Source organism: Genypterus blacodes, unplaced genomic scaffold (genome assembly GCF_046128005.1).
Source record: "Genypterus blacodes isolate CSIRO-AG114 ecotype Tasmania unplaced genomic scaffold, CSIRO-AGI_Gbla_v1 ptg000007l_1, whole genome shotgun sequence".
NCBI lineage: Eukaryota > Metazoa > Chordata > Actinopteri > Ophidiiformes > Ophidiidae > Genypterus > Genypterus blacodes.
The window spans coordinates 1,464,623-1,481,744 of record NW_027466821.1 but is presented as its reverse complement, the minus strand read 5'-3'; the positions used below and the strand labels follow the sequence as shown (position 1 = coordinate 1,481,744).

Genomic DNA, 17,122 nt, shown 5'->3' with positions numbered 1-17,122 from the left:
TGAGCCCAACATTGAAAGTGGAAAATTGTTTCTCAAAGAGCCATGTCACATTTACGCCCCGTTTTAAATATATTAATATTAACCAGGAGCTCTTCCATGTAACAGTGTTTGTGTAAATTCTAAAAAAACAAAAAACCTTCCTGTCGTACAAAACAGATAAAGAGAACATACAGTGAAAATACATAATAATTAAATAACACAATTTTGTACAGGCACTACTTTTTTGTTTTTTTGTGCGACTAAACCCCCTTTTCGAGGAGAAGTTATTTCATACCATCAAAGGCGGCTTTAACATACCTTATTAGTTTTTCAGGCCAACCTAACGAAACCAAACAAAGCCATTTTCAGTCATTTTCACGGACGTTTAACTTTTGGGCTGCATTTGTAAATAAACTGCGCCATCAGCTGGTCACTTCAGTTTGGCGCGCTGTAACGTCATCACGAAGCGACAAGGAAATGCTTCTCGGCGTCCTTCACGACTTGTCAATGCAATAAGAAAACACATGATATCAACGTCAAAGTTGTAGCGACATTACGGGGATTTGTCTGGTTTTATGGAGTGATAGGAGACGCTAGAGGCAGGTGAGTTAACGAACTAAATGGTGATGTGATCTACATTCGCCTCATTTTGCTGTAGCTGATTATTGTAAATGAATGTGAAACGGAATAAAACAGTAGATATAGATATAGTCGCTTTAGGCTTGAAATTATGTAAATATCAAAAACAATAATGTTGTGCTTTAACTCAGTTATATGAGGGATTTTCTTGATGCAGTAAGCCTGGTCTAGTTTATGAAAGCAACCAGAAAATGCTGCTTACAGCGTCATGTTTACTAGGTTTGTTTACTATTTTATTAATTAAGTATTCCACTACACAAACGATTTCAAGGTTTCCATTTTGACTGCGGCAACTTTTTATCCGAAAATTATGAATGAATGAAAATGACTCTTTGTTGCATTAGTATCAAACACTACTATTAAACAGTAACCTGAAGTGTGAACAGTGAATCTGAAGGATAAAAGCATTCATTTTCATAGTGTAGTGGGTCTGTAATAGCAGTTTGCCCACCTGGTCAGATGTGAGCAGCTACTTCCAGTTAGTTAACTTGATTTTTGCCCCTTTTTTGATAACTCTAGAACAGAGTAAAACAGCGATGACGGCTCCTAACTCAGCAGAGAGAAAGGTCTGCTGGGATGCCAGGGATCTGCTCTGGAAATGTCTGGATGACAACAATGACAATGCTTCATCCTGCCAGAACTTCCAGAGTGAATTTGAGGCAAAATGTCCTGCACAATGGGTAAAATGTCCCTCACTTTTTACCTTTGGGGTCAGTGAGGTATGGGGACCTGGATAATCTGGAAATGTGGGTGTAATGTTCTAATAATAAAAGTGCAGGTTTAAACCACGTGATTAAGGAAGGAGCTAGTTGGGTGTTTTTTGCTTTTGTATGTGTAAAATTTATGATCCCAGACGTCAATCAGACATCAACCACACTTTTTACATGGCCATAGCATCTGGCTGAGTCTTAGACATGTGCGGTGGTGTTGCTCATGTTTTCGATCTTCCTGAACAGGTGAAGTACTTCAGCAAGAGGAGAGACTTCCTTAAATACAAAGCGAGGATGGAGACAGAAGGGTTTAACCCTGCTGAAGGCCCCCGACAGCCCTCCTAAAGACTGGACAACAGACTGTGAACAACTGTGAGCCTCTTTCAGAACAGGAAATGCGGCGGTTGAACAGAGTGGATTCTAATTTATGTATAGAAAGTGTGTCTTTTTGTCAGAACGAAATCGTCTTTCTTCAGCTATAGTCACTTGGCTCATAATAGCCATCCGGGCCGGTCAGAGGATGAAGGAAAACAACATTTTAAGAGAAAACATCAAATGCTTCTCTTGGACAGATTGATGTTTTTTCCCCACTGTAAAATCACATCTCTCTGCATCATGTCCACACTCACCATGTAACACGGTCAAAGGTTTTCTTTGGCTGTGTTTTTTTTCCAGCATCTTGCACTCCCTGTCTGAATGGGTTTGATCTGGAAGATGCTGATTAGGTCAGGTGAACATTTCCCCCGTTCAGATCTGTCTCATGTCTTGGTCTTCGCAACCAAATTCATCAAATGATACCAGGATGCTTGATAAATGCTTTGCTAATTGATAAGTTGTCAATATTTATTGATTCAGTGTGTCAGTTGTGTCTTGATATTTCAAAATAAATGAAACTCAGTCAATGTTTTCCTAGTTTTATTTCTTTCAACTATCACCTTCGCCATGGTTGAGTTGCATATGAATAAATGGACATTATGGAACATGAATATGACAGCTCATTTGAAATGTAGATATGTTTATATTACAAAATCTGTGTGTATTTACAAGTGGTCACTCCTGATACACCACCAAGATGTGTGAAAACTTCAGTTGAGCTGAATAAATTACCAAAAAAAAACATATATATGTTTCTGATTCTGTGTTAAGGTCTACGCTCGTATAATGAGATATAAAAAGCCATGTCCATTAAGAATTTTGTGTAAAAATATAAAACACTGTTACATTTTTGCACAGTACAGTGAAAGTTATATGTAAACCTTTTGACCACCATCCAGCAACTATCATGATTTGATAGCCGTACAGAAAACCCAACTGTGCTCACCTGCCTGTGCTCCCTTACATGCTTTAGGCCTTCAAATGTTTTTAGAAAGTTTAAGGTTCTGTGCCCCTCTGCATCTTCTAAACTGAGCTTTTGTTGTGCTTTGACATGCCAGTAGTAAAATACTTCCAAGGGGACATCTTAACAGTTTACCAAAAAAAGGTGTTGCTTAACAAGGAACTTAATTTAACGTTGTCTCAAGGGACAAAGCCCTGCAGTTGCAGAATGATGCTGTTAATGAGATTTGAATCTTCACAAGGCACTAACCCATCATCTAAGCCCTCCAATCACTCACCAAATGTGCCCTGCTAAACAAACTGAACTTTATCCTTTCATTGTAGGAGTCGCTTTCCAAAATGGAACAAAGCATTGGAGTAGATTAAAATCAACATCCCATCTCATTTTAGGTTCTAGTTTACAATCTTGATACTCAAATGATGATGGGTAGCAGCAAGGCACTAACAAAAGTCAATTCCTGCAGTAGCTGTTAAAATGATAAAGCAAGGTGCTCAGAATGATACATGATACATGAATGTCACAACAGAATTAGTTGAAAATCACCCTCCAAAACTTCAGATATGGTCTTGATTTGACCGAACAACGCACGTAGCAGCTATTAACAGTTTTATCTGTCAGATTTGTAGTCACTCATGACCTCATACAGTACTAGAAAGGCTTGGATTCTGCTCTAATCATTTTGATTAGAAGCTCCTTATTATACATATGCAGCAGTTGCATTGATACAGGAATCTCCTTCACACAACAGCTACAGTGCATCTAACTGATACATCAAGACATAACTCCAGTGTCATGTGCTGGTTGGTGATCACAAGTTAGTATGATTCAAATATTGTCTCATACACACAAGAAGGCAGGAAGGTTAAAATCACACTGGTCACATCAGGCACCATCTAAAAACCTGGGGATTAACGGTTCCTATCTTAAAAATTTCAAGTCATCTCTACACCTTTGGTTGCAAAAATGTCGCAAAATGTTCACGATTGCATGTTAAACCAGCAGCCAATAGATGGAGCATGAACCTCCACCATCACTGATGAGTTCTCTTATTCCAGAACCTGTAGCCTCCATAGAGGTTTGTGTCATTCTCTTCTTTCAGGTTTTGTTTTCTAGTGAAAAGAATGTAAAAAAAAAAAAAGCAAAGCCGTTCAGCGGCCAACTCTACCGTGTAATTGCATTAAAGTAATTAAGTCAAGAGAATAAAATCCTAGTTCTGGATCATTGATAAACGCATTGAAGTGAATGAAAATCTTCCTGTAGGCTTGGTTTGTGGAAAAATAAACAGCTTCCCCCAGTGGACACCTTGAGAAAGGCATTGTGTGTTCTTCGCAAACATTGTGGAAAATAAAGCAGTCACAGCACCAACTGCTGTGGGAACATTGCATAAGCTTTCTTATAGTCAACAAAAATACAACTCTAATCTTATAACTAAGCAGCAGGTAATAGGTCCTTCTCTTTCTCTCTTAACTCTCATCTTCCTTGCCTCTGTCCATTACCCTTCAGGTCCAGTCTACAGATGGTCATCTCAAGTAAGGGCTTCACTCAGAGCACGGCCATCCTCTTGAAACCATACCTCATGTTATCATTGTCTTTCCATAAAAAACACAAACACAATCTCTCTCTTTTTTTCTAGCTTTTTGTCTCTCGCTGATTCTTGCCGCCTGCCACCCCTCATTGGTTATAAGCTCCCAGTGGCATTTCTGGCCAGTGCCCAAACTGGGAACTCGTTGAGGTTAAAGAGGGGAACGCCCCAGGTGGTGATGGCCAACATCACCACCGCCACGCCGATCAGGTTCACCCCAAATCCCGCTTTCACCTGGACACAATGAAGAGGAAGAGAAGGAGTTCAGATAAACAAGTTAAAGTCGTGCTTTACGTTTTTTTGTTGAGTAAATAAATGTCATTCATCTCTTTTGTCATTCCTGGTTACATAACAGACCTTTGACACACTGTACTCGCAAGCCTTTTGATGCTGCAGGTGCAGGAAAAGCAAGCGCGTTTTGTTGTGACTTTGTGTATCATTGCGTGTGTCGTACCATGTCGCTGATCTGCAAGTGGCCGTAACTGAAGACGATGGCGTTGGGGGGGTTCCCCACTGGAAGCATGACCCCAAATGACACACACATGGTGGAGGGGATCAAAGTATGCAGGGGGTTGATCTGCAGAGTTTCTGACTGGAGGCAGGGAGAGATGAGGAGGATGGACAAAGGACAGACAGAGTGGGAGGGCAAAGCAAAGAAGGGAGATCGATTGAGGACATGGTAAGGCATTGGCACAGCACCATTAAGTGAGAGTCAATGAGGACGTGTGTGTATAGGAGTGTGTGTTTCATACCAAAGCAGACAGTATGGGCAGGAACACCGTGAGAGTTGCCGGGTTGGAGGCAAACTCTGTGACTGCAGACACCAAAAGGCAGGCCAGCAGGGTGACGGCCCAGGGAGGGAGACCGCTCATGGGCTCCAGCTGTCTGCCAATCCAAACCGACAGGCCTGAAACCTACACACACACAAAGTATTATAGCACATACAACAATCTAGAATCTAATTGACCATGCCGTGCAACAGTCACATCTTCACCATCCTCCCAGCAGCTTTAGCAGAAGTCTAAAGTTATTTATTGATTTCATTGGAAGTTGCGTAGGCAACAAATAATAATAGTTTCGAACAAAGACCAAGACAAACCTTGCACAGGTCTGTGCAAACCTTACAGAAAGACAACAGGCCACACTTTCTATCAAGGAAAGCACCTGTTGCATGTCAACCACTCAAAACAGCAGTTACAGATATACTAAAACACACTTGTACCTTGCAGCCGGCAGCCAGTGCATAGCCTCCTCCCACCAGTACAACAATCTCCCATGGCATCAGCCTCTGGAAATCCTTCCACGTGATCATGGGAGCGAGTGGATCAGACTCTGAATCTTTATCTGATGGTTGAAAAGCACAGGAAAATACATCAGCATAGAGGTCACCTCTCTTGATTCCAGGCCTCGGGGTGAGTAGTTGGGCTGTAATGCCAAGAGCACCACTGGACGGTCGAAATGAACTGTTTGTGTAGCTACATGAAACAGCAACTCCACAAGGGAAGATACTTTCACAGTGTTTGCTGTGCCCATACATAATGGTTAATTTTTATGAAATTTCAGAGTTCATCAGGAGCACGATCACTCATAGCCAAGACACCCTGGATTTTCTGACCCCACCGCCAACTATCTAACTGGTTTGTTGTTAAACTGGGCTTTGTTTGACCCATTGCACCTTAAAGGCAATAACTCAATATACAGCGACTGTTAACATAAACAGGGGCTTGTTGAAACACAGACCGCTCAGAGCTGCATGAGGAATAAGATATATATTTTCTCCAGGAAGATAGATCAAACTGTTACAATATATACAAAGTGCACTGCTCTGACCTGTGTCTTCACAGCAGGAGGATGAGGAGAAGGGCCGGCGGGCAGGAATGAGGAAGAGCAGAAAGCCTAATAGGACCGACACAGTTGCGTCGGTTCTGTAGCCTTTCCTAAAAGACAGAGAACAAAGGTTACACCATACAAAATGAATTAATGTGAATATTAGAATTAGTATTTGTGTAAGACACTGCAAGAGTGTGTGCAAGAGTGTGTGCATGTCTGTCTGCATATGACAATGTGTGTTTATGTATTTCCTATTGCCACACTCCACTGGCTAAAGCCGCTGATCACTGGCTGCATGTTTGATTACAAAAACCTGTAATTTGGCTGGCCAGAATGCCTTGATTTGCGGTAGTGTGTTGCACAGCTACGTACTTCTCAAAGAGCGACGTCCAGCCGGGCACGAAACCGGGCTCTCTGGTGAACCACAGCAGAGTCATCAGGATGAAGAAAACACCGGTTACCACCTCTGGATAGCTGTGATACACACAAACAGAAACCATGTGTGCTCCGTGAGCAATAATTACATGATGATAACATGGCACAACATAATTTCAAAGTTGGTGGCAGAGATGCACATACAGTACACTCTGAGTTAGTTATTTATGATTCATAACCACTCAATAGAAGCATAGAAGCATCTATTAATCTGTCCTCCCTTCTGTATGTATTGCTGCTGCAGGGGGCACTGCAGTGAATGCAAAGATTAATAGAAGAAATGTGTGAATTATAGTGTTATGCCATTTGAGGGAAACCACACACAAACACACTTACCTGATGGGCCCCAGTTTTGCATACTCCTCCTGGATCCTCCTCTCAGACAGCATCTCTCTCTTGGTTCTGCGTTTCTTACTCAGAGAGCACGTTTCCCTGAAACTGATCATACCACGACAACAACATCAACATCATCCTCATGGTGAACTGCCACACGCAAACTGCAGCCACAGGATGCCCAAAGGCGCCATGGCTCACAGACCCAAGGATTATCATAAGGCAGTAATGATAACATGCAGTTAAAAGAAGCTTTAAGCTATCACTGCTTCACACTGAGTTATTGGTGGAAACAACACACACAGGGAGAAACTCACTTGTAGCCAAGGAAGAGGCAGTGCAGCCACAGCCAGGTGAGGACCAGCATGATGATGGCAATGGGGAAGCTGAAGACGAACCACGTGCCGAAGTTTATCACCTTTGCATCTGGATATCGACTAGCAAGAAAGAGGCAGAGAGGGAAGTTTGAGCCACTGGGTCACGTTTCTATGGAAATCTGCAAGGTATCTTTACATTAGAAAAGAGGAAGAGGGCGCTGTTCATCCAGGGAAATCAGAGCATGAAGGTTTCAGGGTTTCTCGTGGTGACAGAAAACAACACTTCAAACATGCTAATTCTCCTCAAAGAAAGAAGCAAAACAGGAAGCAAGATGTGTGCATGGCAGTACTGCAGGGAAAGGGGAGTAGAAGTAGATCAATGCTCTTTTGGCACATTAAAGCATTGCTTAAATGAAAAACAAGAACACAGAAATGTATATATATCCCCTTTAAAGAGGACAGAAGGCAATGAATAGATTTTTTTTTTAATCATCATGAATGGACATTGGTGCACTTCAAGTGTGTAAACACTGCGCCAGCACACAATCGTCGACAGCATTCTGAGCACGTGTTTCGGTGCACCCGGTGTACTTCCTCTCAAGCCGATTAATCAACAAGTCATTTATATTCAGCGAGCAATGGAATCCATTAATTCCATCCACGTACATGGCTTACTCCACATTTTAGCCTTAATCACAGTACAGAAAAGTGTAGTGTGGTGTGTATCTATAGTGTACTGACTGACTCGGTGACAAATGATGAGTTGGTGCACAGTAAGAAACAAGTGTGTGAAGGAAATGTAACCGACAGGCTTATTCTTTGTACCCACTATTGCGTCATTCAAACCTACAGTATGTGAGCACAAGCCTGTGAGCTCAGATGTGCTTCAGTGAGTACAGCACTATATGGACACTTAAGCCGGCGAAAGGTGATGTTTCAGGGGCCATTCGTCATTATTGATCTATCCCCAGAGAACAGTGAAAGATAAAATGTATAGATGAAGGAAATAAAAATTCCAGTTTTGCTAGAACACCAGTTAATTAGAAAAAATTCAAAAGAGGCCCAACCCAAAAGGGACTTGAGAAAGAGGGTAGGTACAGCAGTGTGACTCAATATAAAATAGATCCAAGGATAATTACATCAATTCCAAAATGCTTGCAGGTGTGTGCACGTCTGTGTCTACATTCCCCCATGTGTCTGAGTGTGTACTGGTATCGGGGAGCATTGAGGTCAAGTTGATCGCTTGGCCATGTCCTAACCAGCATGGACTTGCTGCACACAACAACAAGTCTGACAGACTGGCCCAAACACACACACACACAGACACAAACACACACACAGACACACACAACATACCTGTGTGCCAAGGAATTGGTTGACCTCAGGCTATTTTTGTACTTGGTGGTACATTGTGAATATAAATCACTCACCATAAATGTTCAATTTTTTTAAATATTTTTACATACAATAAATTAAACCTGTGTTGTTGTGGTGTTGTCAGAAAGTCACCAATTTAAATCCCGCAATTGCAAAAGGAGTGATGATGCAACGGGATGGTTTCTGGGTTCCAGTGAAGGTCTGCCAAAGTGCAATGTTTCCTGTTATAAAGTGTGTAGGTTATTCTTCTCCAGCGACAAATACCACAAACACAAACAAACGGAATCGCACCCCGACCTTTGTCCAACAAGCTGCAACATGAAGGAGGCCATTCTGCGGGACTTAGCGACTGCGGCTGGAGGAAAGCGGCTCTGTTTGGACTCTTGAGACCAATTACATCCCAAACCTTCTGTGCCCTTATGACACTGACTTAATATGGGTTCTTTTATAAGGACAAAAGCGGTGAAGAAATCAACCTGGGATGATAAATTAGCCAAAATGGAGGTTATGTTGATGTCCTGTGCTGCTTTACTCTGCCTGTATGTTCACAGTCTTTGGCACTGCTAGTTCCACCGTTTCTCTGCTGAGGGCTCAGCAAGCCACATATGACCCCCATGACACTATAGAATGTGTGTGTGTGTGTGTGTGTGCGCCTACTTGTTAAACTGCTCGGCAAAGATGAGGTTGGTCGAGGTGCCGGTGATGGTGATCAGCCCTCCGATGGTGGCGGCGTAGGTGATGCTGAGCGTCAGGCATTTGCAGATCATGTGATCCCTCTTGGTGGGATACTGAGAGTTTCTCCTGGTTTTCACCTCCTTCACACTTGGGACTTGGATGGCAACCTAGGGCAGAAAGAGAGACAGAGAAAGATTTAAATCAAGTTTTTACATAGTCAGATGAGATTTCTGCATGGCAGCTACTACTTATGGAGTGTTTTCTGTGCGTGAGTTTCCAACCTCTGGCAAATGCCCGTTGGTGTGCTTCACAACTATTTGGCTGGAATCTGTGTTAAGAGCCACACTGTTGATGTCCCCACTCTGTACCTGGGGAAGAAAAGAGACTTCACTTATGTGGCTGCTCTGGGTATGAACTGCTGTCTAACACACACATTCACACACACACACCAATACACACTCACAAAGAACTCACCTCCATTAGTGTGGAGAGCTCCTGTTTGTTGGAGCTGCTGTGGAAAATAAAGGGAAAAATCAATTATCATTATCAAAAGAAAGAGAATGATAGAGGTTAAGGGGAGACATTTTTCAAAATCCCCCAGGATGCTCTATGTCACAGGGCTCACGTCGGCTTGTGCCATTCCACCAACAAAAATCATAATAGTGATGATAGTCTAATCAGTTATAGTCTTATTTAGGCAATGAAGCAGTTGTTTATGGTGATGGTGAGGCCATGCGAATAAAGCACAACATAAATCAATGTCATTAAGCCATTATACTTATTGATGTATCATTTTACTAGCATGGGAAGGATCCATTGTGTCATAATTAGTTCCTTCACATTTTTTCTCTCATATGCCAGTAAGGAACAGATTGTATGCATTCAGCAACAGAATTCTGTCAGTCCAGTCATTCACATATTCACCTTAATCACAGTAAAGAATGTAAATGTATTTATATTCAAAGGAGAGTGGAGTCATAATCACAATAACACAATCGAACAGAGAGCATACCTGTCATTGCGATACATCATCTCTAACTGGTTTTTGTCCAGGTTCTCCTCTTTGTCTGAAACAGCTGAAGACAAAAACAGATGTCAACACACTGCAACAGATCTGTTTGTGTAACACATTGAGTTTTGAGACGCTTTACATTGTGATTTAAGTTTTTTTTTTGTCTGTTAGTAGAATTACTTAACAATTCTGAACCAATTTTTTTCATGAAACTGTAGGGCATTGATCAGGACTGAACACATGTTGGTCCCCATCCAGATCCAGCAGTGGATCAAGGACATTTTTTGCATGAATGAATGCATATGGAGGTTTTCTGATGGTACATGTTATTTTTAGTGTCCATACCTCTGTTATCCTCAGGGGCGTCTGCCGTTTCTTCAGAGTCATCCTGCGCGTCTGCCAGGCCGGTGCAGATGAGCTGCTGCAAGACGGCCTCGGCTATGGGCATCACCATGGCCGTGGTGGATGTGTTGCTGAGCCACATGGACAGAAACACTGTGCAGCACATGAAGCCCAGCACCAACCTGGACAACAGAGACAAGGTATATTTATTTCTAAAGTCTAAGTCTATGTGTGTGTGTGCGTGTGTGTGTGTGTGTGTGTGTGTGTAGTTGTCTGTGTGTGCAATGCTCACATGCCAGGTTTGGCTCCAGCGATCATCACCATGCGCAGAGCAATGCGTTTGTGCAGGTTCCACTTTTCTATGGAGGCTGCCAGGCAGATGACACCCATCAGCAGCAGGGTGGTGTCTTTGCAGTACTCTGCTGCAACCTGAAAACACACATAGCCAAACACACTTTAAAAGATGGAAATGGAAAATAAAAAGGACAGGGAAAATGAGATTTGAGGAAAGAGGGAGAGTTTTCATGACTATGCTTTTCCCTCTTTCACCCGCTTCCCTACTTCACCCTCCTCTGTTTGGATCAACGCTTACAGTTTTCCATTTTTATTCCTCTTTATCTACTGCTCCACTTCTCGATTACTGGGTTCATGTCCTTCTGGCATTGTGTAAGCCGTTTCCTCACCTCTCACCTACAACCTGCCTCGTTTTCTTTCCTCCATTAAAAATTGTGACTACAAGAAGAAAATTCATAAGACCATCATCCTTTCCATCCAAATAATCAAATTACTGAATGCAATACGCAAAACCCAACACTTGGGAGTAGTCTGAAGATAAGGAAAAATAGGAGAAGTTCGAACAGAGGAACTGACCCATTTGCGCGATTGAAACAGACAAGAGTGGTATTAGGTGGGAGGAGTCGCTTTCACTCAGTGTGTACAATGGTTCCAAGTTGAGGGTGGGCCGAAGTGTTTTCATTGCAATGAGAATAACAACATGGAGTCCATATAGTAATATGAGGTGTGTGTGGGTTTGTATGTGTGGTTAGGTGTGATGAGGCATGTGTGTGGGATAATGACACTGTGCACCAGGTTAATGGGGTCTTTGGGTTAATGGGGTCTTCTACACGCACCACAGAGTCATCGCTGATAAAAGAAAACCTGTGCCGACACCTCTGACAGGCAGATGCGTTAACACTGACAATGTTGGCTTTGACTGTGGGAAATCATATTGAAGAATTATAAACCAAATACAAGTAATCTAAAAGCCACTACATTGTATAAACTATATCGTATCTAGTCTTGTCTGAGTTGTAGCTAAACTCTGTACAGTGAAGCAGTCTGAAGGCCTTTCACCCATATTCTTACTGATCTTGATCCAATGAATATCCACCTCTACAGCAGCCTAAACACCAGATTTTCCCTGCCTTCACAGCATTTCCGCAGTTTCTCTGCTTTACCGTTAAGCCCTTAAGTCGGCTTTCACAACCCTTTCAACTTTCAGACCGAGTTTAGCACACTTAGACATTTTCAAAGCCGTAGTTTCCCCTCCATACATTAATGCCACAGTAATTCTCTCTGGAATTTTACAGTAACACTACAGTAGAGTGATAAAACCAAAACATGAGTGCCTTTGACAACAAAAAAAGCTTTTCAAGAACTTGTGAACTTTCCCCCAAACAGTCACTCACCTCACTGGACTTGAGCACCCCGAACAGCGGGTAGAGGAAGGCGGGAACCAGAGCAGCGGCACCCAAGGGAACGGCCTCTGACACCCAGTACACCGCCGTCACCATCAGCACGTACGCGCAGCATGCCTCCTACAGTGGGAAAAACAAAGTGTCATCATGCTAGCAATGCATAGGTAAACATATGTATATACAGTAACTGAATCATGAAAATACACAGATATCCAGAGTAATAAAACAAGGAAAGCGTTCCCCTGTAATTCAAAGGAATATATGTTATATATATAAGCCCTTCATTCTGTGAGTCAGATGTATGTGTTATTTGAATTTAGCGCACTATTTTTATATTTCCCAGTCCTTCCTATGCTTTAATGTGCAAAAAAACATGATCATCCACTTAATACTTCCCCTTATTACAGCATTGCTAAACTCATTGAGCAAAATCAAGCCATTGTTAGTACTGAAGGCACACACACACAAAAAGACAATGTTTGAATATTACAAGCCAGAGTAGTACGGTGTGTTTACGTCCTGTGGAGTGGAGTGTTGTTGGGACGGGGGGGAGTGGGGTTCATACTCAGAATCCCACTAGGCTGCACACACACACACACACACACACACACACACACACACACACACACACACACACGTTGATGTTGTTGCATTAATCTGGTTCTTGTTATATGATATCAACATACCAGCCTTTAATGCTGCTCTAACACAACAACAACAGGCTTAGTGACATGCGTTTTAACTGAATAAAAGAAAAGGGAATCTTGTCACCTTTGTTAACTTTATTAATAACCTTAAATCCGATAATTGTCTATAAATTCTATAATTGCATCCCGGTCACTCATGGGCGGACTGGAGCTCCTGTTCATATCAAACCTTGACATAATTGTCATTATTGTACTCGGCTAATAGTTTGTTAGTTAATCAATGAAGTCAAACAGGCACTGAATGCATTCTCACATGATGACCTCTGCCCTCAGGTCATATCTACATAATATCTACCTTTATGTGATTGGGTATATTGTGCCAGGTTTTGCTTCCATTTTGGCATTAAGCAAAACCTTTTTCACTAGTTATGGATGTCATTACAGCCTTCTACTGCTTCTCATTCACCTCAGCCACCCTGATTTCTCCTGCCAGTCTGGGTATGAACTTGCAACCCTTTGGCCACAAGCTGACTTCTACAACTTTCAGGAGCCCTCCCTGCTTCCTCCTATCACAATGTAAGAAATGAGTCACTTTGCAGTGATTGTGGCCTGACAGGTCTTGATCAATAGATTACTGGTATCTTCTTACTGGTATCTTTCCCTTTGATTAACAACTGTTCTAATCAACATGATTATCAGTGTCAGATCAATTCAGTCTCAGGAAACATGAGGTCATCAAGGAACTGGCCCATTTGGGCTGAAAAGGACAGAGGAAGGGTAATTAAGAGGCGATGGCGTTTGCTGAAGAATAAATCTTGTCTGATTCAGCAGTTACCAATGATTGATTATTGATCTCAGTTAATCACAAAGGCAACTTCTTCTGCACTCCAATCTCTTCCTATGCCATGTTTTGTAACTTTGGTGTTGAAATGCTTGGTGAGCTGCAAAACAGGCATCACTAGGTTGCTTAATTGCGACTTTCTTGAGATAAAAAATGAGACGTGTCAGGGAGCAAATGTCAATATTTTTGCAGTTTGTTCTGAAGCAGGAATGCAAGGGTCAGTCAAAAAGAGGGTGCTTCAGCCTTCTTTCGAGTGTTTTGTACCATTTAAGATGCAGTTTGAGATGAGGTCCGTTTATCTAAAGAAATGTCACCAAACAGTTGCAATTTAAAAGGGAATTATGGGATGACTGATTCCCAACAGCGTTTGTGGCGAGGATGAAAATGTGCTGATTTGCTTTTTATGTAGGCAAAAGTTCACCTTGTAAGAGGCTGCAAAAGAATGTGAAGCTGGAGAGCCTGAGGTGAAATAGACAGCGTGTGTGTATGTGTGTGTGAATTTGCAGAATCTATTTCACTACCTGGGTGATTTTTGCACACACGCATAACCTATTTTACATCAATCTTAAGCATTAAATACTGCAGTGTATCCACCACGGGGCAATGTGAGGACCAAAACATAAATCATCACTTTTTGGCACCAGCACAAGTTTAAAAACCCCATTTCCCCTGCCATTGTTAAGGGTTATTTTAATTCAGCTACTGACTTTTACATAGGTTGTGACTCAATCTTCATGACTGTTTAACTTCAGTCAAATGAAGTTTCCTCAAACAGCTGACAGGAGAATTCTTGTCAGAGCAGTTCACAGAATCTTATTGATTGATTGCATCTTCAGATCACTGTTATCTCTGAGCAGCTTGTGGAAATAGAACTAAACACACAATGGGTCGTGATGGGCAGATCAGGTCAAAGCTGCTCTTTAAAGTAGCCTGTTACAAACTGAGCCAATCACCAAAACACTAAGTGGCCTTTCAAACTGATAGATAACACATAGAGAAAGAGAGTACACACACTCTACTGTAAAATTAACATCTTGTTTCAGCTTATACACAGTGGCACAATATTCAGGAGAAACCTCGACTTTCTGTGTTATTTTACCCACTTTTTGTGTCAATCATGTTGAATTTGGTCATTTTCAGCAGTACCTGAAGGCACCATCATGTTATTTTCAGGCCATGCATCAAATTAGGCAGGAATTAGCCTAAATAACAACTTTGCGCTGTTTTGGGTGACCATCCTGCTTTTAACAAATTGTGGGGCTACAAAGTGGAACAGCACATTAATATTGTTCGGCAATCAGCATTGTGTATCACTGGCTTCTCTCTCTCTCTCTCTCTCTCACACACACACATGCACACACACTCTCTTTTCCCACCTGCTGAGGCCTGATGGCATCCAGCAGATGTTCTGTTCTGCTGCAGCTGGACACATGGACACAGTGCCACTCCAAACACACACATACACACACACTGACCCCTGTCACATTCTTAAGCAGTTTGGGGTCCCTGTTGTCATAAGAACGACACGTGGGTCATGGAGGTAGATTGATTATATAACCTAATTGCTTGGATTTTCTCTCTTTTCTCTTTGTGTAATTTTTTTTGTCCTTCCTCAGATCCTGAACAGCACTGATGATTAGTCCTTTACTTCAGCAGACTTTTGGCCAACATCTTTCATGTCATGGGCACCTTAGAGCGGCAATACGTTTGGACTCAGAATGCACAGTGGTGTTGCAGGAAGGGAAAGCAGAATTAGATTTTTGCACATTAAAGCATTGCCAAAGTTGAGTTTTGCAGTCATAACATGGCTGGGATATTAATATTAATAACCCCAGTTCTCCTGCTGTGCAATGCCATTCACTGAAAAATCAAGAAGGGTGAACTTCAATTACCCCCAAACACCCTCTTTCTCATGTTTTTTGCTTTTTGGCAGGGCTCTGGTCTCCAGCTCATCAACATATCGCGACATCTCCTCTGTACACACACCACTCAGCTGATGAACAGGACAGCTGGATCAGAATTCTTTAAAAACAGACAGTGTGTCTTTTGACTGAATCGCTCACTCCCCTCTCTCTCTCTCTCTCTCTCTCTCTCTCTCTCTTTCACACACATACACATGCACACACCAAAATCCAATCCGGACTCTGCAGCCGCTACCACCACCACCAGCAGCCAGGAGCCTCAACAACATCAACAACAGCACAAGCGGATGTTTTGTTTATTACTGTAGGTATTTACTACAACTGAATGACCTAATTTGACTTTGCTGCACCATATGACAAACTGAATGTGATGTATATATTTAATGCTTACTTACAGCAATAAAACAACACTCATATCATACAGTATAAGTGTACCTATGGTATTTTGTTTTGGCTATGCTGTAATTTTGGGGTCTATGGTACTGAAAAAAGTTGCTTTATGTTGCATATATGCAGGGGTAATATATTAACCTATGTGTAATTTACTAAGACATTTTATTGATGTGCAGGTTGGCACCTTGCTGTCAGTGTATGAATGGGTGAATGTAAAGTGCTTTTGATAAAATCCCTATACACACATATATACAGTCAATTTACCATTATAATCTCACAATAAGTCATTCTGCCTTTATTTATGCAATGTTAGATCTACTCTAATATATAATAATTGATAGTGATTTTGATAAAAGTCTACCATGTTCACAATTTAATAATAATAATACAATTTATTACAATAATATTAATATTATATGAGTATAATGATATATTTTCTTTTACTCACGCTGGTGGGATGGATGAGCGGTAAGGGGAGCAGGGACAGCGGGATGAGCACCACCAGGATCAGCTTCCTCGCTCTCCAAAGCTTCCTGAACACATCCATCCTGGCTGCGGCCTCCAGCCTCATGGGTGACCCGGGGCTTTGGGTTAAATCGGCCAGATCTCTGCACAAGCGGGTGTAAAAGCCAAAATCTGACAGGGGGAAGTCACAAAACCAAGACCGACCCCGGAGAGCTGCAGGGAAAGCGTTCCACGGTGTAATGAAGCGCGTAAAGTTGTAGCTTGGACGGTGACCGGGTCCTTCCGTCGCTCTTGCAGGTGAGTGTGAGCCCTAAATTTGCTGCTGCGTTTCTTCTGGCTCTCATTCCACGCACTTCGACAAAAACATAAACCCTCTGTCTTCGGCCTGTTTGATGCTGTTTGGTGAATCAGGTGAGTGGCTGCGGGTGCATTTATGAGGAGAGATAGGTATGCTAATGAGTCATGACCTGGCTCCGCCCACGGATTCCGTCTGGACCTATCAGAGTAGAGTAAAGTTTACAGGCGGGCCTAAGTGTGCCTAAGTGTGAACGTGCGTGTTCGTTAACTTTTAACACGAACAGTCGAGGCCA

The 17,122-nt window shown here is 42.1% G+C and overlaps 2 protein-coding genes across 2 annotated transcripts; one reads left to right on the top strand and one right to left on the bottom strand.

The window, feature by feature from the left end:
* The first annotated feature begins 429 nt into the window (after positions 1 to 429).
* On the top strand, positions 430 to 2,234 carry coa6 (cytochrome c oxidase assembly factor 6). Its single transcript, XM_076150199.1, has 3 exons — positions 430 to 582; positions 1,138 to 1,298; positions 1,575 to 2,234. The coding sequence occupies exons 2-3, from the start codon at positions 1,155 to 1,157 to the stop codon at positions 1,671 to 1,673; spliced, it is 243 nt and encodes an 80-aa protein (XP_076006314.1). The 5' UTR covers positions 430 to 582; positions 1,138 to 1,154; the 3' UTR covers positions 1,674 to 2,234.
* Positions 2,235 to 4,342: 2,108 nt separating this feature from the next.
* slc13a4 (solute carrier family 13 member 4) lies at positions 4,343 to 16,638 on the bottom strand. The gene is made up of 16 exons (XM_076150663.1): positions 16,516 to 16,638; positions 12,256 to 12,384; positions 10,860 to 10,996; positions 10,571 to 10,749; positions 10,226 to 10,289; positions 9,688 to 9,724; positions 9,495 to 9,581; positions 9,196 to 9,380; positions 7,162 to 7,281; positions 6,848 to 6,949; positions 6,449 to 6,550; positions 6,068 to 6,183; positions 5,469 to 5,584; positions 4,999 to 5,160; positions 4,701 to 4,838; positions 4,343 to 4,480 (listed from the first exon to the last, which is right to left on the bottom strand). Exons 1-16 carry the CDS (start codon positions 16,636 to 16,638, stop codon positions 4,343 to 4,345), a joined length of 1,935 nt encoding a protein of 644 aa, XP_076006778.1.
* Positions 16,639 to 17,122: the final 484 nt, after the last annotated feature.

Coding starts and splice junctions, on each gene's coding strand:
- coa6 (XM_076150199.1), top strand. CDS start 1,155: ATGACGGCTCCTAACTCAGCAGAGAGAAAGGTCTGCTGGGATGCCAGG. Junction 1,299..1,574: donor CAAAATGTCCTGCACAATGG/GTAAAATGTCCC, acceptor CTTCCTGAACAG/GTGAAGTACTTCAGCAAGAG.
- slc13a4 (XM_076150663.1), bottom strand. CDS start 16,638: ATGAGGCTGGAGGCCGCAGCCAGGATGGATGTGTTCAGGAAGCTTTGG. Junction 10,290..10,570: donor CGCCCCTGAGGATAACAGAG/GTATGGACACTA, acceptor TTTTGTCTTCAG/CTGTTTCAGACAAAGAGGAG. Junction 4,839..4,998: donor TGCCCATACTGTCTGCTTTG/GTATGAAACACA, acceptor CCCTGCCTCCAG/TCAGAAACTCTGCAGATCAA.